The sequence below is a fragment of the Ochlerotatus camptorhynchus genome, unplaced genomic scaffold (genome assembly GCF_037179485.1).
Source record: "Ochlerotatus camptorhynchus isolate MF236.1 unplaced genomic scaffold, CSIRO-AGI_Acam_v1.1 ptg000055l, whole genome shotgun sequence".
Lineage (NCBI taxonomy): Eukaryota > Metazoa > Arthropoda > Insecta > Diptera > Culicidae > Ochlerotatus > Ochlerotatus camptorhynchus.
This window is the reverse complement of record NW_027040545.1, coordinates 3,022,488-3,044,512: the sequence shown is the minus strand read 5'-3', so window position 1 is coordinate 3,044,512 and position 22,025 is coordinate 3,022,488. Positions and strand designations below refer to the sequence as shown.

The 22,025-nt window shown below is 44.0% G+C and overlaps 1 protein-coding gene across 1 annotated transcript in view; it reads left to right on the top strand.

Annotated features, from left to right (window-relative positions):
• LOC135717423 (homeobox protein unc-42) overlaps nt 1-20,198 on the top strand; it is an 83,627-nt gene extending 63,429 nt beyond the window's left edge. Inside the window, exons 4-6 of the mRNA XM_065239506.1 lie at nt 17,908-18,084; nt 18,283-18,388; nt 19,590-20,198. Of these exons, the coding sequence (XP_065095578.1) occupies nt 17,908-18,084; nt 18,283-18,388; nt 19,590-19,696 (390 nt within the window). The 3' untranslated portion in view covers nt 19,697-20,198. The remainder of the gene's footprint in view (nt 1-17,907; nt 18,085-18,282; nt 18,389-19,589) is intronic.
• The last annotated feature ends 1,827 nt before the right edge of the window (nt 20,199-22,025 follow it).

The following is a 22,025-nucleotide window of genomic DNA, read 5'->3' as shown; positions in this document are numbered from 1 at the left end:
AATCCCAAATATAATAACCATTTCAAAAGCGTTTTGGCCAAATTCGAAGAGCTGTGCCACCTTACTCAATTGTCCTATTATCGGCCGGCTCCCAGCAATCGAATAACAGTTGTTTAAAACAACAAAAACCCACCCTATAGAGCTACTCTTCGGTTCAATGCGAGCCTTGATTAGTGTTCATATATGTTCATATACCTCTCGGGCCGGTAAATTTTCTGCCGAAAAGCTGAGCACATTTCCACCCACTCACATAGCCGTACGTCGCCTATCAATTGTTATACAAATATATGTGTTTGAAAGACAGATAACTATTCTGCTCCTGCTCAGCTTGGAGAACGACGCATCAACCCGTGCATACTTTCGAAAACATGTCACGAAATGGCTCAACTCCAAGCGGCCATTGAATTTGCTCGCCCAGCTCACTACACCTACTGGTTATACATGAAGCGCTGCGTGTGTTTCGTTCAACTACCTAGCACCAATTCGCAAAAGCAAGAAGCTCGCTCTAAAAACTAAATCATAATCCTTTATCACACACACGCCATTGGAAATATAATAACAAATCTATTTTCATATCGAACAGGAGTCGCCGTGCACATCATCTGTGTAGGATATGAGCCTGGAGAAGAGTGCGAGACTTCACTTCTCTTGTGTCTGCTGGTAGGTGCCAGGCCAGGACTGATGGCGAATACTGATCATCATTCTTCCTTCGTCGTTGGTCGTCCGTTCAGCATCAGCAATAGCACACAAGCCGGGCGCTGCCTGCCGCTACGGAACAATCCATTGGCAGCTCATAAAAATCAATATCTCTTTATGCATTATGAATGAATATTAATATTTCAAAGGCAACTTTCCCTTGGCCATGCCTGTAGGGTACCTTTGCCAGGATGGCATACTGCGAGCTGATAACATAGCCATCATCATACAAAGAACACTGCTATAGCAGCAGGCCTTGATTTTGCACGCGTGTCTGTTCCTCGCCATCGAAGGGGTGCGCTCTTAGTAGGCGAGTGTTTTCCGATTGCCAGAATCAGGACACGCGTTGCCGGAAAATTCGGCCCCAGCTTGCTTGGTAGGACGAAGGACGAATTTGTATGCGTTTTCGTCAATTTGTGATGTGCATAAAAATTCAATCAGATTACCTGATTTGATCAATTTTATAGTTTGATACCCGATGAAGCTCGGTTTAGTCGTGATTAGTAAGATTTAGCAAGATATAAAGTCATCAAATCTTGTGCGGTGGATTAGGCTTAAATATTGGCATGGAAGCATCCTTGATTTTTTGCCTTCCTCGTGCACCGCGATGCCCTTTGAAAAACTCAATTTTGATCTAAGGTCAAATGGCATATAGGGGAAAAGTCGGCTTCGGCAATATCTTAACCTATTATCGTCAGAGGGCAACGTTCTATGGTGACCAATGGGCGACGATGCGACTCATCGAGACGGGGGACAAGACAAACAAAAACTAATAAAGAGATACAAACGACAAACGAATTAAATTCTTATACTAGACATTTGCAGAAACACATAAATCGACTGCATATAGTAGAGATCGCGGGTACCCAACACGTCTCTAATAGGGATATAGGGTTGTCTTCCTTGGGCCTCGAGAGTATTCAAAAGTCGCTCTATGGCGGCGTCATTATCAGTACATTGTCAAACTGCGTGATGGATGTCATCGTAACCGTTTCCACACTGACAGATGTTGCTGATTACGAGGTATATTCTATTGAGATGCGCATCTAGCGAGTAGTGGTTGGACATAAGTCTACTTATCACGCGAATGAAGTCATGACTTAAGCCCAAGCCTTTAAACCACGCTCTCGAAGAAACTTTAGTAATAATTGAATGTAACCACCGTTCCAGATTTCCAGTGTCCCAAATGGTTTGCCAACTCGAAAGGGTACTCTGACGCACTAAATGGTAAAATTCATCGTGTGAAATTTGCCTGTCATAAAATTCGCCTTCCTTTGCGAGAGAGTTTGCCTTCTCATTGCCTGGAATTGAGCAATGTGAAGGGACCCATACAAAGGTAATCATATATGATCTTTCGACCAGCACACTCATCTGCTCCCTTACCTTTGAAAGGAAATAAGATGAGTGCCTACCTTGTTTCATCGACCGAATAGCCTCAATCGAACTGACACTATCCGAGAATATGAAGTAATGGTCTGCGGGCATGTTGGAAATCATCCCCAATGCGAAGTTGATTGCTGCCAGCTCTGCAACATAAACAGAACAACGTTCCTGAAGTTTCCGAAAGGCGGTTGAGTATTCATTGAAGACACCGAAGCCAGTGGATACATTGAGACGTGACCCTTCTGTAAAATATCTTTTCATGCAGTTGACGTGTTTTCAGTAATAATACGTGGGATAATAATAGTTCGAAGTTGATCTGGAATCCCAGATCATATTCAATTGAGGAACTGCTAATGGTGAAGTGAGCATGGTCTGGAGTATACCAAGGAAGACACATATCCGAAGATATGTAGTGAAGGTAGATTCTCATAAATCGAGATTGTGTGTTCTGCCCAAGAATTTCTTCAAAATTTGCAATTATGAGAGAGAGAGCTCCCAGAAACGGTTCTGGAGGGGTGTTACTCCTGCCAGAACTTCGAGACTCATGTTATGCGTCGAGTGCATACAGCCGAGAGCAATACACAGACAACGATATTGAATTCGTTCCAATTTTATTAGGTGACTTGTCGAGAGAAAGCAGAAAGAGTCGTACTCTAGAACAGAGGGAATTGTTGTTTTATGAAGCGTTATGAGGTCTCCCGGATGAGCACCCCACCATGTGCCGCAAATTGAACGGAGAAAATTGATCCTCTGTTGACATTTTTGCTTCAAATACGTAATACCAGACCCCAAGGTACTACTTTTGCCCAAAAGATTAAGCTGCATTTGGGCTGGGTACCGCTTTCGAGTAAACACTACCAGTTCAGTTTTCTGCGGTGAGAATTCGATCCCTAGATTCCTAACCCAAGAAGACGAGTTATCTAAGGAACTTTGCAATGATCCTTGCAAGTCCACGGCATGTGGACCTCTTACGGAAACCAAACCGTCATCTGCAAGTTGTCTAAGCGTGCATTGTGCGGCCAAACAGTTGTCGATATCTTTGACATAAAAGTTATAAAGAAGCGGGCTGAGACATGAGCCTTGGGGCAGGCCCATGTAAAAAATTCTGGAAGTTGTCAGTTGTCCAAGGTACTTAAGGTACAAGTTCATTTGCTTTTCTGACAACAAATTGTAGAAGAAATTATTTGAAATTCCAGAAAGCCCACATCTGTGCAGATTGTCTGACAGAAGTTCAATGGAAACTGAATCAAAAGCCCCCTTAATGTCCAAAAATACTGAAGCCAATTGCTGCTTGTGCGCAAAGGCCAGTTGAATATCTGTGGAAAGCAGCGCTAGACAATCGTTTGTTCATTTGCTCTTGCGGAACCCAAACTGTGTATTTGATAGCAAATAATTTGCTTCGACTGATCGACTGATCCAGTCTTCGAAGGATCATTTTCTCCAACAATTTCCTAATGCACGAAAGCATAGCAATCGGACGGTATGAGTTATGGTCAGACGCTGGTTTGCCAGGTTTTCGAATGGCTATTACTTTGACCTGTCTCCATTCGGGCGGTACAATGTTGTTTTCTAGTAAGGAATTGAATAAGTCTAGCAAGCGTCTTTTAGTGATATCTGGGAGATTTTTCAGAAGATTGAATTTAGTCATATCGCTTCCCGGTGAGAAGCTGTTCGATGAAAGAAGAGCCTTAGAGAATTCCAGCGTTGTGAATGGTCTATCCAGAGAGCCGCCGTTTGGAGACGTTTCTCGCAAAATATGTTGTGCTGGAACTGAGTCCGGACAGACCTTTTTAGTTGGAGTATTCTTCACTCTCATTAGAAGATGAGCGGTTACGTATGTTGTGAGCCACCCTCCACAAGGTGTTCATTGGGGTTTCTCGTGAGAGTCCCTCGACGAAATTGCGCCAATAACCGCGTTGTTTTGCTTTGACTAATTGTTTCAGCTTTGTCTCAAGCTTTGAATATTCCTCAAAGGATGTGGTTTTGTGTCTTCGAAAAGTTTCGAAAGCATCAGATTTTTCTACATAAGTATAATTTGAAGGGTGCACTTGAAACTTTTCTTTTTTGTGCTTCCAGTGAGCTTTTGTATATCAAATCGGCGAGGTATCGATATTCTTCCAATGGTGGAAGCGTATCCATTGATTCGACACCAATTGTCACCGCCGTTGTATATTTCTGTAAGTCGATGTTCCTTGTAAGATCAAATGGAACTCGAGATGGTTCTGCAGATTGAAGGCCACACTTAATTGAAATGTTGATTGGCAAATGATCGCTACCATCGGGATCATTGATATCCTTCCAGAGACAATCCAATGATAGTGATCTTAAACACAAACATAGGTCGAGTCGGCTTTCTCGAGCCGGAGGTTAAGCTATACGTGTCACTTCACCACTGTTCAAAATAGACACGTTGAAATCGTCATATAAATCGTAAAAAATGGCCACTCTATTGTCATCGTATAGATCGCCCCACCCAGTACCATGGGAGTTCATATCACCCAGAATTAATACTGGGTATGGAAGAATTGAAACTAGATTCCAAAGTTGACTACGGCTAACAGAGGTTCTTGGTGGAACATATACTGAAGGTATGCAAAGATTTTTGTTCTTCCAATTATTTGGCAAGCGACGATTTCCACGCCTGATAGAGCAGGAAGGGAAATTTTGTAGAAAGGGTAGCACTTTTTGATCCTTAAAAGTACTCCTCCATAAGAATCGTCTCTATCCAGGCGTATAATGTTAAAATCGTGGAAGTTGAGTTCTTTATCGGAAGAAAGCCATGTTTCAAAGAGAGCAAATATATCACAAACAGAATTGTGAAGTAAAAATTCGAACGAGTCTAGTTTAGGCACTAGACTACGGTAGTTCCACTGTAGCACAGTGATCATATACCGTATGCGTGATAATGTTTGCACCATCGTACAAATAAGGTTCCCGTTTCACCTGTGCATACAATGCCTTGGTTTTCTTTGCAGGCACGTAACCTATAGCTCATACCGTAGTAGGCTGAAAGTTGCACCATGACGAAGTGGCAGGGTATTTGTGATTTGTCCAACGCGCAAATGTCACAAAAAGACATTTCAATTGCCGTGGGCAGTGTTCCGGTGGACCGTCAAAAGGGTTTTAGAACGAGAAAAGAAAGGACAACTATCCGCGAAGGTGGCCACAGGTCTTCCGAGGTCAGCTCGGGTTCCGAGGGTTATCGCTGCTGTCAAAAGGAAGATTCGAGTGAATCCAGTGCGTTCAATAAGGAAAATGGCAAAGGAACACGTGACTTTACGGCACGGAAGATCGTAAAGGAAGATTGCGGAGCGAAGTCGAGGGAACGGAAAAAAAACTCGCATGATTACCCACCGCATCCGGGAGCTACGAGTCGAACGATGCAAGAAAATCTTGAACTTCCTTAAGCGAAAAAATCCGGTAATCCTGTTCACCGACGAGAGCATGTTTACCGTCGATCCCGTATCAAATTCCAGAACCGACCGGTATATTAGTTCTCTTCCCGTAAAAGACGTGGCCGACGAGCACAAGAACGTGTATCTGACCAAGCGTCCTGCTAGCGTTATGGTGTTTGGATTAGTGGCTTCCGATGGCAAAAAAATGGACCCGGTGTTCATTCCAGAAGGCGACAAGGTCAACACGGAGGTCTACATCGGGATTTTAAGTAAGTATGTTCTTGCGTGGATCAAAGAACAGTACGGTCCGAAGCTAAATGTTGTATTTCAACAAGATGGGGCTCCGTGCCACACCTCGAACCGTACTCAGAAGTGGTTGCAGGAACATCTTCCGTTCTGGGCGAAGGATATGTGGCCGCCATCCAGCCCCGATCTTAATCCGCTGGATTACTCAATATGGCACGTCATGAAGGCCAAGGCCTGTTCTAAACGCCATCCGAGTACAGCAAGCCTCAGACAAACATTGACCCGTACCTGGAGAGAAATGGATCCAGACTACATTATTAGAACCTGCCGTTCATTCCGGAAGCGTGTGGAGTCCATAATTGCAGCAAGTAGAAACTCGATCGATTATTAACATAGTTTAAGACTCTGATAAACATCCCCCCTTTGAATAATAAAAAAAAACATGAAAACGAAATTTTAAAAAAAAAATTTAAATTTTGACAATGCTCAATGGTGCAAACATTATCACGCATACGGTATTGAACCTCGTTCGACGAATTATCCATCGAAAGATATGATTGATGCAAGGAGGCCATGAAACAGTCAATTGCTTAAGATATGATTCTAATGTTGGAAGCAAGGCGGAAACTAAACTTCTAAGAGACTCTTGTATGTTGAAAATATTTAATATGAATTCCACAATGTCCGAAAAAGCTAGCAAACCTTGTTCGGACTCGGATTTCTTTTGAGAAGTTCCAGGGAGTGGAGCAGTAGGAGCCTTCGATTTATTTTTTTCATCCCCATTACCCTGGGAATTTTGCAATCCTCTGGGAGTGACAGTTTTCGTACGGCGGGGAGGAGCATTTTCGTTTTGAGGATCCGTTCGTTTTTGAAGGTGCGTGTACCACCGTAGAGTAACCCTCATCGGATGAGTCAGAGTCCGATTCTTCAGCTGACAAAATCGAAAATTGATTTTCATCTTGGACAACTGATGCAGCCTTCACCATTGGTGCATATGACTGCTTGAAGCGTCCAAAGATTGAACGCTGCACTTTATCGGAGTGCTGCTTGTAAATCGTAAATTAGTTATAAACTTATTATTCTTTAAAAATCCATCCACTCAAAGTTGCTCGACTCGCATTGTGTCAATACTTTTCCTAACTTTGTATGGTTTTATCAACTCATCAGATCAACTTATTTACTTTATATATATACTATTTCGCCGAAGTCAACCCAGAACGCACTGCCTGTAGCATCATGGAAGCCCCTAGTCCTCCCGACCCAGTCGTGCTTGCTGTTAGTTCTTGCCTCCACAGTCGTTCTGGACCTGTGGTCGAGGAAGGTGTCGGGATCTTCCAAAATCCTCTCACAGGCAAGTATCTCGCTTGTAACAGCATTTCGTTTGTTGATCGTTATTTGGCTTCTAGGATACTACATTTCCGCTCAAAAACTACCGAAAACGAGTTTCTCGATTCCGAATCAAACATCGGTACGCTTCAACTGGAACATTTGGAAGCAAATTATCCTTCAGACTCAGTCGAGCTTGCCGTTAGCTCCCACCGTATTAGTCCCCCAGGTTGCCCTCAGCCCGGCCCCCAGGTCAAAAGTGGAGACGGGGTCCTCCTACCTGTGATATCAGAACCGGAAACCAACAACAGATATAGTTGGTTGGAAATGCTAACATGAAGCTTTAGTGTGATAATTTATTAGCTAGAGAATGATCTTTTAGAAGAGAGTAGGTGGATAGTTCCGTTAGAGTACGTGCGTCTAACTTTAAAAATTGTTGCATTAATGGCCCTTCGCTCATTTTCAACTTCTATTCAATTTTCATACTGCCGTACTCTAACGGAAAACGGAACTATCCACCTACTCTCTTCTAAAAGATCATTCTCTAGCTAATAAATTATCACACTAAAGCTTCATGTTAGCATTTCCAACCAACTCTGAATATCGCTAACTTCACGTATGAAGTAACATAAAACACTTTGAATGTAACAACAGATACCCCTTCGATCACTTCTGCAAATTGATCAGCTTCATCCCGAGACGCACAAGCTTGAGAACTTCGGAAGCCTCTGATCCCCCCCATCACAGTCGTGCCTCTCCTGCCAGCGTTCAGCAGCCGTCCCGGTCCTGTGTTTGGGTCTGGTGCAGGGGTCTTCCAATTCGCTATTTCAGCAATTGTTCCGGCACCGAGATGCACTCCTGTTAGCTCCATGGAAGCCCCTAATCCTCTCAGCATAGTCGAGTCCCTCCCGTCAGCGCTCAGCAGCCATCCCGGACCTGTGTATGAGAATGGAGAAGGAGTCTTCCAAACCGTCATCGCAGGCAATACTTCTCCTCCAGTAATGCCCATCGCCTCTAGTCTCCACACTTCAAACGGGTTTCACTCGGATATTGGCGCTATCGAAGCTGCTGAATCATCTCTCACAGTAACTGCTACACCTGACATCATCTCTTCAAGCATGCCGCCGAGTCCCGTTGCGCCCTCCGCAGCAAACTGTCGCATGTTTTCTGTGTATTATCAGAATGTCAAAATTGCTCAGCTCCGTCTGCTTTTGTCCAGCTGTGACTATGAAGTACTTGTCTTTACGGAAAAATGGCTCCGTGCTGACATTGACAGCAGTGAAATTTCATCGGATTACGTTTTCTTCCGCTGTGATCGCAATAAGTTAACTAGTCCTCATTTGCGGGGCGGTGGAAAAAATCGCAATCTCATTCGCTTTATGTAGTGGCTATCTATCTTCCACCTAACTCGAGTGCCGAGCTATATATTGCTCATGCAAGGGCCGTTCAACAAGTGGCAGATCGTTTCTCGGTGTCTGACATAATCCTATCGATCGGTGATTTTAATCTTCCTAATCTGCGATGGCATCTTGACGAGGACATTAATGGCTTTATTCCTTCAAACGCCTTGACTGATACTGAAAGAAACTTTACAGAAGCTTTGTTTTCCAATAGCTTGAGGCAGATTAATAACATTTTTATCACGAACGAAAGGCTCCTTGACCTGGCGTTCACCAATCTCCCGGAGTATGTTGACCTGATTGCCGCACCTGCACCGCTGTTAACTGTTGATAATCATCACACACCAATCATATTACTACTTGACGAGAGTGTTGTACCATCCGTACTTGACGATCAGGACAAATGTTTCAAATTTGACTATTTGGCATGCGACTTTGACTTGTTGAATTCTATTTTTATGAATATTGAGTGGGAACAATTATGAAGTTATGCTTCAGTAGACCAGATGTTGACCTAATAAAGATAAATCAATCAATTAGACCAGATGTTATCAGCTTTCTACGAATCTCTCTCTGAAGTTATAAATCATCATGTACCTCGAAAGAGACAAACACCGATTTCTGCTTTCAACAAACCGTGGTGCACTGCAGAGTTACGTACGCTTCGTAACAAGCTTCGTAAGCTGCGCAACAGGTTTTTCCAAACGAAAAATGAGTCCGATAAAGCTAGACTCGTTGAGCTTGAATAGGATACAGACAACCGTCAAGGAAAATCCTTCGCACTTTTGGGATTTCATTAAGAAACGCAAAGCTGACTACGGCATCCCTGGATCGGTCAACTTCGAAGAAACCACTTCTCGCTCATGCTTTTACTTACTTACTTAAGGGTCCTGTGCACCACCAGCGGTGCAAAGGGCCAACGTGAAAGACTTCCATCCTGGGCGGCTGCTCGCTTTTGCCTTGACCTGGGCCCAGGTCAGATTTCTATCGACTTGCTTAATTTCCTTATTGAGGCTCCGCCGCCATGAGCCCCTGGGTCTGCCTCTGCTGCGATGTCCTGCTGGATTCCAATCCAACGCTTGCTTGCAGATTTCGTTTCCGCCCCGTCGAAGAGTTTGGCCGACCCACCTCCACTTTCGCTCTCGAATTTCTGTTGCTATCGGCTTCTGATGACATCGACGATGGAGCTCGGCATTCGAGATCCAGTTGTGAGGCCACCAGGCACGAATTATATACCGCAGGCATCGGTTGATGAAGACCTGCAGCTTTTGAGTGTTCTCCGCTGATACACACCACGTCTCGCTGGCGTATAACAACACAGATTTCAAGTTCGAGTTGAAAATTCGGATTTTGGTGCGTTGACTTATCTGGTTGGATCTCCATACGTTTCGTAAACTCGCAAAGGCAGCCCTAGCCTTCTTGATTCGTGCACCTATGTCGCTCTTGGTCCCGCCGTCCGACGCTATTTGGCTGCCAAGATATTGGAAACTTTCGACCTTCTCCACTGCTTGCCCCGCTACCGTAAAGTTGGAAGGGTTGCCCGTGTTGATATCCAACGATTTGGTCTTGTTGACGTTGATGGTGAGACCCGCCGCAGAGGAGCGTTCGGCTAGGTCATTGAGCTTACTCTGCATATCAGAGCGCCGTTGTGCTAGTAGAGCAACATCATCAGCCAAATCGAAGTCGTTGAGATGCTCCATGGTGATAGGCTGCCAAAGCAGCCCACGGTTCGGTACACGGTCAATTGCACCTACCATGATCTCGTCGATTACGATGAGAAACAGTAGCGGTGATAGTATACATCCTTGTCTCACACCAGCGACTACCCGGATAGGGTCGGACAAGGCTCCGTTATGCAGAACTCTGCACGTGAAAGCCTCATACTGCGCTTCGATGAGGTTGACGATTTTATCCGGGACTCCCTTGCGTCTCAGGGCGCCCCACAGATTCTCGTGATTGAGACGGTCGAAAGCTTTTTCGTAGTCAATGAATACCAAATAAAGGGACTCTTGGAATTCATTGACCTGCTCCAGGATGATGCGGAGCGTGACAATATGGTCCACACAAGATCACGGCACGGAATCCTGCCTGCTGCCGTCGGAGAGTCGCGTCGATCTTCTCCTGTATCCGATTCAGGATAACTTTGCACAGATCTTTGAGAACAATACACAGTAACATTATGCCTCGCCAATTGTCGCACACAGTCAGATCCCCCTTCTTTGGGACCTTCACTAAGATGCCCTGCATCCAATCGGCCGGAAAAGTCGCGGTGTCCCAGATATTACAGAATAGTTGATGCAACATTTGTGCGGATAGCATGGGGTCAGCTTTGAGCATCTCTGCTGATATGCGATCGACCCCTGGAGCCTTGTTGGATTTCATGCTTCGGATAGCTGCTTCAATCGCCTGCAGTGATGGGGCCTCGGAATTGACGCGAGTGATGCGCCGCACCCTAGGTGGATCATGCCGAGATGTTGATGGCTGGTTGGCCGTCGAAACTTGAAGAAGTTGTTCGAAGTGCTCAAACCAGCGTTTCAGCTGGTCAGTGGGGTCGGTAAGCAATTGTCCAGTCGTGTCCTTCACTGGTGCACTGGCCGATGGGGGAAGAGCGAGCCCCCGATCACTATGTCGTTATTGCCACAAAATGCTGCAAACAGCTCACCGTTCTCGCTTATTTCGCCGAGACCATGGCGTCCCATAATGCGCTCATAGTCCGTGTTGTCGGAGCCGATCTTCGCATTGAAGTCGCCAGTGTAGATCTTGATGTCACCCTTTGGAACCTTATCCACGACGGCATTCAGTTGACTGTAAAAATTCTCCTTGTCCTGTAGCTCGGCAGCATCGGTTGGCGCACAACATTGGTTACGAACCCGTGTCCTAAATCTGGCAACGATTATCCTCTCATTAACAGGCTCCCACTTGATGAGCGCAGCACTTGCCTGGACGCTAAGTAGAAGACCAACTCCACGATGGCGGGGAGCGTTTTCACCTCGAATACCAGAGTATAGTAGTACCTGTCCCGACGGCAGTTTGTGTTCTCCAAAGTTTGGCCAACGAACTTCACTCAGTCCCAGGATTTCTAGCTTCATGCGTCGCGCCTCGTTGGCGAGTTGTGCCAGTTTACCCTGCTGGGTTAACGTCAATACATTCCATGATCCAATTCGTGTCCGTTGTTTTGCGCTAAAAGTCGTTGCCGTTATATCAGTTCGATGTCTTTCTCTGTTGGTTTCTGTAACAATTGTAAAGGTTTCAGAGACAGTAGGTGGTTGGCCTAAGGTCTCCTATCCGCCGTGTAGCTTCCGGGGAAGAGCATTTCTTATTCAGCCACTGGATGCCAGTCAGACACTGTTTGAGCCGCACCTCCATGGTGAACAGACGCTCGGGTTGGCGAAGCATTTCCTCTATCACCGTGCTATGGTTACCGCGCTAGTGTTCGCGTCGCACCTCCTCACTCTGCTATTGTCGGATTGACAACATTGCCCAGGCTACGCCAACCAGCTGTGTCCATGTTTCAGCTGACAGTCTTTTGTGATCATATGACTCGTGGAGGTGTGAGGTAGGAACTTGTGAGGACCGGAGCTAGGTATATCGCTCCTTCCAGATTGTCACTCACCATTTGGTAGCCCAACTCGCTCATGCTTGGAAACAGCTAATCTCTTTGCTGATTTCTTTGAAAGCGTATTTAGTACAGCATCACCCGTTCAACGTCAAGCAGGCTTTGAGCAGATTCCGTCTGATAACATAAATCTACAATGAATCCACTTTTCTCCAGACGATGTCCAGAAAGCCCTCGAAAATCTCGATTCAACTAAAGGACCCGGAACGGACAGCCTGCCTCCTGTGTTGTTGAGAAACTGTGCCGCTACGCTTGCGTCGCCCATCGCAACTTTTCAACCGATCGCTCCCAGCCAGAACGTTCTCAAATGCATGGAAAACGGCATCCATAGTACCGATCCACAAGTCTGGAAATAAAAAATGTGTCACCAATTATCGTGGTATATCCATACTTTCCACTCTCAGTAAGATGTTGCAGAAACTGATCCACACTGCTCTGTGCAGAGTTGCTGCCCCGATCATCAGCAACAGCCAGCACGGTTTTATGAATCACCGCTCAACGACATCAAACCTAATACCCCGTTCACATTACAGCCTATATCACGTAATATAGACTGTCTTGCAATGAGCACTCATACATAGAATTTCCAGTGAAAACTGGATGTATGAGTGCTCATTGCAAGACAGCGTATATCACGTGATATACGCTGTAATGTGAACGGGGTATAATGTGTTACGTGTCAGCGATATCACGTGATATAGCATCAAAACAGCAAGTGGATTCGGTTTACGTCGATTTTGCGAAAGCTTTCGATACAGGATTCCCCACCTGGATCACGGAATGGCTCAACTCGTATCTGTCTGACCGCAATGCTTTCGTGGTGGTAAATTCCGTACGCTCCAGCACCTTCGCCACTCCATCTGGTGTACCACAAGGCAGTGTTCTCGGTTCTCTTATTTCTATCATCTATGTGAATGACTTGTGTGAGCTGCTCTCATCGTCCAAACTGTCTTATGCTGATGACCTAAAATTGTTTCGTGTAATTGTTACTCCTGCTGACTTTGTTGCAGTACAAGAAGAGTCTGATGCGGTGACAACGGCATGCGAGTCAACAGCAAAAAATGCTTTTGTGATATCCTTCACCAGCAGCAATAGCGTTACTCTTCATCCATACTGCATGGGACCGGATTCCTTCCTAGTGTGACTATGGCATAACCAGACACTCCCGGGTAACTAGCTCAGTAGCATGAGACCCCTGAACTAAGTCGCAGGGCCGGCATGTTACTGGGTATTCGGAGGGGCTACGCGGACAAAGTATGAAACACAGGAATCTTCACATTTTCTAACATATTTATTTGCCCTTTTCTGTGGCGTGTGGGTGTGGGTTTTCCCATGAATGTGGCGTGTATGCGAGAGTTAACGGTACGGTACTCACTGTTGCAGCAGATTCTCCTTCGGCGTCGCGACGCTGGCGTTGGCCCACACGGCTGCTCCTGCACTACCGTGTGGCCGGAAACTTGCGGCGCGGGCTGCAGACAGTGTAGTTGCCGCTTTGGGAGAATGGCGGATCTGGTGGCGTTCATCAGCCACATACGGCTCAGCAGGCGTTGCTGGCTCGTTTGGCTGGCAGGCGTCTTCCGTCGTTGACAAAATCGGCTGACCGTGGCATGGCCACCTTGGTCGAGCCGAGACGGGACCCTCCTTGGCAATTAAGGCCACCGGCCTGAGGGAATCGTCCCTGACGGACGATCGAGGATCATTTACTATTAGGCTCGGAAGCCATCTTGACTTCCGAGCCGAGCCGTGTAAAACCGTTTTGCTTACGGTACGAGGTGTACATTTTGTACAAAAGCACAAGAGGTCCTGAGAATTATCAAATTCAGTCAGGGAAATTTCCGTCAGGATAATAAAATTCAATTACCTGAACGGAGATAGGCTTTCCAGCCCAAACCCCCACAAGGGGGGGGGGGGGGAGTTATTGTATATGCACTACACTTCACGATACCGGTCTACACGGACGCCTGATTACTTCTGCCAATTAGAAGGTTTTTTCTTTTACAACATGGCCACTCGCATGCCTTTTGCCGATCATTCTCCATTTTTAGCTTAATTGTCCTCCCTTTAGTATCTTTCGAGTGTTTTTGCAGCGGTACTAACCCTCTTGCTGCTATGTGTTGCCTTCTGTCTTTTAAATTAAAATACGTGAATTTTCCAAACAACAACAACTCATACAAACGAAAATCCACGGATTGTAACCAACTGGTTACACTAGAACGTGTAAACTCAATCTGCGATCTATGCGTTACGATCGATTCCAGGTTAACGTTTTGCGAACACATAAGCATCGTAACTGTCACTGTGCTGGGTTTCATTCGTCGTCATGCTTCTGGTTTCACCGACGTTTATTGCCTCAAGACACTATTCTGCTCGCTGGTTCGTAGTATCTTAGAATATGCTTCCCCAGTGTGGTCTCCATTTTACACTACGCATATTCTTACGATTGAACGGATTCAGAATAATTTCATGAGGTCAGCTCCCATGGAATGATCTAGTCATTCTTCCCAGTTATCCAGACCGATGCATGCTGATTGATTTAGAATCTCTCTCAGCAAGGCGTATAAAATTGCAACGACTGTTCATCTTCGACCTAATCACCGGCAATGTGGACTGTCCCGAACTCCTGGAACGGATTCCATGGAACATTCCTCCTCGTAGATTTCGTAACTCCCCATTACTGGCAATTCCATTCCACAGAGCTAACTTTGGATTCAATATCTGTTTTAATTTTTGCGTTTCTTTAATGATGTTTGAAGTGAGTTTAATTTTACCATGTCCAAATGTGTTTAGTAATAGAATAAGAGGTTTAGATTAAACAAGTTTTAGGTTTAAGTAATCAGTCTGTACGACGTAGTCGAAGACGGTGTGCAATAAATAAATAAATAAATAAATATAATGTATTCAAACATGTAATTCTTATGATAATCAACATTATCTGGTACTTTGAATAAATTCCAGAGGATCATAGGCCTTAGATCGGATTTTATTTCAGATAATGAAATGTTTTCACTGCAGATGACTTTTAAATTGTAACCGTTCTGTTACAAAGGTTCAATACAATATTTTAAATATGCACCATGTGATCGAGCATTCAAAAAAACTTGTGTAATACTTGCGGTGAAACCCACTGGGCAGACGATACGGCCATGCTTAACGGCCGACTGCTGAATAAGGCACGCATGGCCGCGGCAAAATGGTGACACGGAGTCACGGGTGATGAGCTGAAGGGTTCTGCGATGCTTAGAGAACGGCCATCGTTCACTTTATCTCAGGCGAGCGTGTACCAGAAGTGTCTGTGGAATACATTTTAACAGAATACAGTGCGAGTAGTGAATCAAGGTGAAGTGGAAATCACCAATTCAGCTGATTCAGGTAAAGTCGAAGTCATCCTCTAAATTGGTCCAAGGCACTAATGGATGTTACCTCCTCGCTAGGACCTTTTTTTTTCAACCAATCAAATGGTTTTCTGGTTGGCGAGTCAAAGACCGCCATTGCACGCTACGGTCTAGGTGACATTTAGTTACCTTGACCTAACCGTAAAGGACATCGTTCTCGGGCTGAAGGCCCTAAACTTCAAGGAGAATTTCCCTTCCCAGTTCGACAGAGGGCGGCCTTGCCGTCGTCAACCGGCTTCGTCAGAAGGAAGCGCCTGTGCATCGGAACCATCTCCACAAACCGCTATACCAGCCCGGTAAAACCAACCCGCCATCGCACTACTGCCGACGTTCGGTCAGCCTCGCTTCGTCCGCCATTGTCGGAATTGTACCGCAATTTCACCGAGCGGTGATACCGCCATCTTGCCGACAAGATCGGCCTTTAAGGATCTCTCTGGAACCACAGCGAGCGCTCGCTGGTCTGCAGTCGTCGTAGTCGCCATCGTCATCAAGGGTATGTGCCAATAAAATCGAACACAACACCACACAATCCACACTATCGGTAATTGGAGAAATACAGTGTTTAAATTGATCCGCGTTGTGTTTCAGTTTAATTGAAAGCTTGAGTGCCTTTTCATCCGCGTAGCCCCTCCAGTTTGCCCAGTAGTGCGCCGACTCTGAGACACAGTTCAAGGAGTCTCGTGCTGCTGAGTTGTTGTCGGGCAGAACATTAGTTTCAAAATTTATTTACATTTCCATGCGTACCGTAAGATTTGAGGAAGGGTAACAAATTGTTGAGATATTGTTGAAAATCTAACACTGTTTCATGATCGTAAACTCGGCCTGAGGATTCTAAATTCAACCTAACGCATTGTAACGCCATTTAATTCACTTCGGCATATCGGCTGAAGATAACAAATTGATTCGGTCGGAGCGCTTTTGTTGTTTTTGAGATTAATGGGAGTCAACATTCATATAACGCGTTGTTATTGACTTCGTTTGGTAAATTTTAACTGAAAATAGGAAAATAGAAATTTTCCTCAAAAAGGCGTGATAAGGTAGGCAGAAAGAGGCTAGTCTTTAAAACGACGAATTCTAGCGATATTCAATATTCGCCAAAACTGAACGGAGAATCAACGCACAATTCATTTTCTTATGATATATATAAAAAAATAATACAACACTAATCTATTTTGTAATGTTCATGTAGCTGAAACTAAAATCGATTATCGATCTATTTTATGCATCGAGAATCTTCAGTTCCATGCTATTGATTGCAAAAAATGATTGCGGGGTGAGATTGATAACTTTATACAATACTAAACTCAGTGCATGAATGTAGACTCTACAAGCGATATTCTGCGAAACAATATTTCATCAGGACACAAGAAAGCAACATGAACACGTTCCCTTCAACATAAACAAGCATAAAAGTACACAACGAACACGAACACGCAAAGCAGCCCGGAAAATCACCCCTCATCGGATGAACGGGACAGCAACATTAGCGCAACTACGATTGTCCCTTTCTTCCACTCTACCCACTAACAAACGGTACTTCTGTCGCATTTACATATTTGTGTGTCAACTAGGACTTCAATTAACTTGGTATGCGTGAGATTGGCTGGTCCAGTTGCACGGCAGGACGGAGTGCTATGTTTGAAATCACATTTTGTTTACATTCAAACCGATCGGAAATCCTTTGACAACTATTTAAAACGGTTAACATTAATTTGGCATTAGGTACAACCAAATATTTAACTAGGATTTGTGAGAAAAATTCACGATACTATCAACGACTGTCATCGTAATCTAGTAGTCAAAATCTATCTGAGTCTATTCAAAATACCACCATGGCAACGCTTACTTTGAGAAGAATTCTAATGAAATCTAACTGAATGGGAATACCAAGCTTGGTTACATTAGATTTCTTTTTTAAAGATGCTTGCAGTCGTGTGCTGGTTCAAAATCAGAAGCTTGATTTACAGATTTACATGAAAAGTATGCAGAATTGGCAATGTTTCGCGACATGAACAGATTCTGTAATGAGCTTGCCGGAAGGATTTTAAAATAATTTTGTAATTTTTATGCTAGCTTATTTTTCGAACAAAGTTTGTTTCCCCACCCCACAAATGCAATACATTTGTTGTATGAAACATGTACAGAGGATGTAATACATCCAACCTTCCATTGGATGTAAGAGAAATTTGTTTTGCAGTGTAATAATTCATCGTAAGCCTATAAAAAAAATCACGAATTTCAAAGATTTGTAGACATTTTCATCGAAAATTTAAACCTAGACTAAAAGTGCCCACAGCACAGCGCAGCACAATGACCAAAGGACGACTTTAAAAATATCCCATCAAACCGCCATAGAAAGTAATTTCACGGTTAATTTGTTATTTTTTCTCTTCACCACTCTTCCATCCATCTCGCTTTCTCACCACAGTCTCGATCTATATTCTATTTCACAGGTCTGGTTTCAGAACCGCCGGGCCAAATATCGCAAGCAAGAAAAGCAATTACAGAAAGCGCTCGCCCCCTCGGTGATACCGTCGTGCAATGGCATGATGCGAAACATACAAGGCTACAGCGTGTCCCGAGGTTATCAACCGTATCCCCATCCAAACTCAATCAATCGATATCCGCAGGTGAGAATCAGTTTATGGTCTCCCATTCTGCTCCCGCTCCGATTTCGCAACAACGACTGACACTTCCCACAACATCGTCATCATCGACACCGCAGTTCATTTGACGGTTGATGACTTTAATTTCGACACTAATCGATGCTTCAATCACCACTCACATGATTTACTTTTTTTTTTTTGCTTCAAACCTTTCATCCACAGGATCTCTTCCAGATGGGTGCCTCGTCGTATCCCGGAATGACGCAGCCATTCTCGATGACGCACAGTTCCAACATGAGCTCAGTAGGCGTCCGTCAGGATTCGATGGGTACGTTGTTGTTGTTTCATTCCATAAGTAAACATAAACCACGCGTCTCCATCAAAGTAGTCCACTCTGTGGATGGTGACGATGCTCAACCTGCAATTGCATCCTTCCAGGGGCATGGAAACTATCTCCGACCTCCATCATGAAACAATTAATTCAATTAGGAACAACTTTGCCAAACAACGAACGTCTTCCAGCGGAAGTCTTCCCGGTAGTAGTTTTGCCCTAAAAATGAAGTGGCAATAAGAAAACTTCCTCCTCAACTTTCTACTGGCAGTGCAGTTGTAGGTGGCGCATCCTTCTTTTTTTTTTTGCTGGGATAAAAGTACGAAAAACTGCATGCATCTGCCGCTGGATGCTCGTCGATTTGTTTGCTTCCGTTCGTGTTTCCTTCAGTTGAGATTGCTGACGACCTGAATTCCGGCGCAAGTCAGGTGCAAAAACGGGATAAACACCTGCCCATCATCCTCCCCCCAGGTTTAGGTTGTCTCTCATGGCGCGTACCACTTGAGCCAAGAGCGTAAATAAATAAATGTATAACCGAAGGAAATTCGATATTTGCACCCGAAGATATTGCCAAGACATGGTGTCTGACTGCTTCCCCCCATTTACCGTCGCTGCGATGCAAGACTCCCAACCGACGGCCACTACGACGACGACGACGACGACGCCACTCAAGATGGGACCCGTTGTTGCTGTTGTTGTTGTTGTTGACTGCTGAAGTGTCTTCTTGCATCGAGTCCTTATTGCAAATAGGAGGAGTAGGGAAACAGCCAAGATGGGGCATGCGTTTTGCCGATGCCATAGCGGGACAAATATTGCGACGGGGAATATTACGGGAGTATACGGGGCAAAATCTACGGAGCACGTCTTGGAGAAAATTTGTCATTTCCGCAAGGCGGTAATGTATAATAAATTGACGGCACGATTCCGTGTTGTTGCGTGCCCGGGTTGAGATGACAGTTTCTCTTTTTGATGGTTTATCTCAGCAAATTTGGCGATTTTGATAATACTTTTTTTGCATTATTTCAACATGCAGTGGCTCCCCTCCACCTGAGCAATAAATCAATTAAACATACGATCAGGAGAAGAATAGGTTTGTTTTATTAAAGATTAGGTACCAGGAAACTGTCCATGGACGCCGTCCATATAAAAAAAACTAAACGTTAATCACTAACGCAAAATTTCCATCTTTTTCTTCCAGGAATGTCCGCCGAAGACGAGTGGTACAACAAGAGTTTATCCGCGCTCCGAATGAACAGCTCGCACCACCCAAACCTGTCAGCACCGATGCTGCAATACCAAACATAATTAATGTAGGATCAAGCTTAACCTTTCCCGTAAACTGTTGAACACCGCCGACGTCCACCCACGAGACAGGCAGAAAAGAAAGTTGTTCGCAGTAGTTTACCGATTTAGTAAAAGAAATGAATGAAATCTAGTCACCTAGGAAGTAAATAATTGAAAACATACAAAACATGAAAATCCTCGTCTTCGATCAAAGTATGCGCGGGATAGACACCCATTCGAGTCAAATGAAACGCCATTTTGAATGCAAGCCGCCCTCTGAACAGCAAACACATACAAATGCACGCACGCACACACTCATCAGCAGCTGCAGCCGCAGTTCTCTGCCTGCAATACAATAAATCGTTAAAATTTCATTAGCCTACTCAGTCGCGAATGTTTAATTGAATCGATTCGGCAGAGCGCACTAAAAACGTTATATTTATTCGCTTCGGATGCGATCTTTCGCGGAAACGTTTACTTGCTGTTAATCGGTGTGACGCCGTGCCATAACCCCGCCGCCGTTCGTTGTGTGTATGCTTCGGTCACCTTTTTTTTTTTGTTTTTTTGAGTTTCCGAACCCATTTTCCATTCATTCAAAATAAAAAAATACAAAAAATCGCATAACAGTGCGAATAAATTAAACATCCGAACTTTTATACCCTTTTTTAATAGTTCGATTAAATATTAACAGCGCTAATTTATTCAACCGGACAATGTTGACGCTAATGAAAATTTAAATACCCCCTCGCTGTCAGCCGCGAAAAATAATCAGTAGTAACTTTAGTGAATTCCCAAAACTAAAAAAAAAAAAGATTTGTACATATAGGACTACGACCCGGGAAAAAAAGAAGAAGAACATGATTGACATGTTTTCCGCAGTAGCAGTCTACTAGCAGAAACAACCCAATAATGGCAAGAAATCAAATATTTAAGCTACCGTACATTGATAGGCGTTATAATGAGTGCATATGAAACTAATTATTGGGAAAAGGCAGAAAAGCTGCAAAACTATCCGCTTAGTCGGAGCTGAAAATAAGTTAATATAACTAATGCTAGTTGTGTAAGATACGGAAAATAACTAATGCAAAGAATATGCTGATTGCAGTATGCAGCGCAGCAAACGAGTAAGGTGGCAGAGAAATATGATGGTAAATTTGAGGATAAACGTAGCTAAATTTTTAATTTGAAACACACACCTTGGTGAGGCATAATACAAACATTTCACCTAAAACAAAAAAAAAGTAACAGGATGTGGAGCCGATCGGGGTGAGAGTTATAAGTTGAACTATATTACGATGCAAAAAGTAACATTTCTAGTCACAAAACAAAGAAAATGAAAACAAAGCCAAACCAGAGCGTTGATTGTAATTGTACATATAGACCAAAAATACAATGCATTAAAAACTATTTGAGATGTAAGTTGGGGTTTACGTTTACATTTGGTGGGTTGATCTCCGAAATTCCTTTCTGGTGGGTTGTATAGTCGCTATATTCATAGTCTGGCGGATAGAATCTCGGGAACCAATTGAGCTGTCAAATAGCGGAACCAATCGAGCAAATCACGACCAACAACAGAAAATAGCACATCAGCTATTGCGAACAAAACTTCGGAAACACTTTTCTCGTGACTCAAGGCTCGCCTACGCAAACTAACACCATCTTTGGGTTGGTGAAAGTTTCCCCTATCTGATGATGCTAGTAATTTGCGTTCGATTGGCGAGGAAAGAATAATCAACGTTTTGTTTATAAAAGTTGACAGTACCTTTTCAATTGTTGGTCTAAAATATATTGAATTGGCTCCGCTTTTTGATAGATCGAAATTCTATCCGCCAGACTATGAATAAAGCGATTACACGCTAACTCGGAAGTACCCATTAAATGAGTATCTTGTACTCATTTTGTGAAGTTATTCAAATCTGTCAAAAAATGGGTATTTTCAAAAAACGGGTACTTTTTCCCCATTTGATAAAATGTCTTCTGCAAAAAAGAATGGGTAAAAATATGCTTTCAATCAACGTCAACACATCCCTGACGAAGTGAAGACCCAACGTGTCTGATATTTTTTTTATAAGTGAGTGTTGCGATCATTCGCGAAGCGAGTATTGTCTGTTTTATTCGAGACAATACTCACCGAAACCATTTCAAAAAAATTCGTTATAGGAATTTGGAACCGGTTGTTAGAATTATAGCGAATTTGTTTATTATTCAGTTCCAACCTGGATCGGGTATCAAGATTGGGTCTGCTTGTTTTCTGACAAACGTCAGTTTGATCGTTTGTTTTTAAAACCTACCTCAGGTTGGTTCGGTTTCGCACTGGGTTGGAACTGGTTCCAACCCCGATAATAAACAA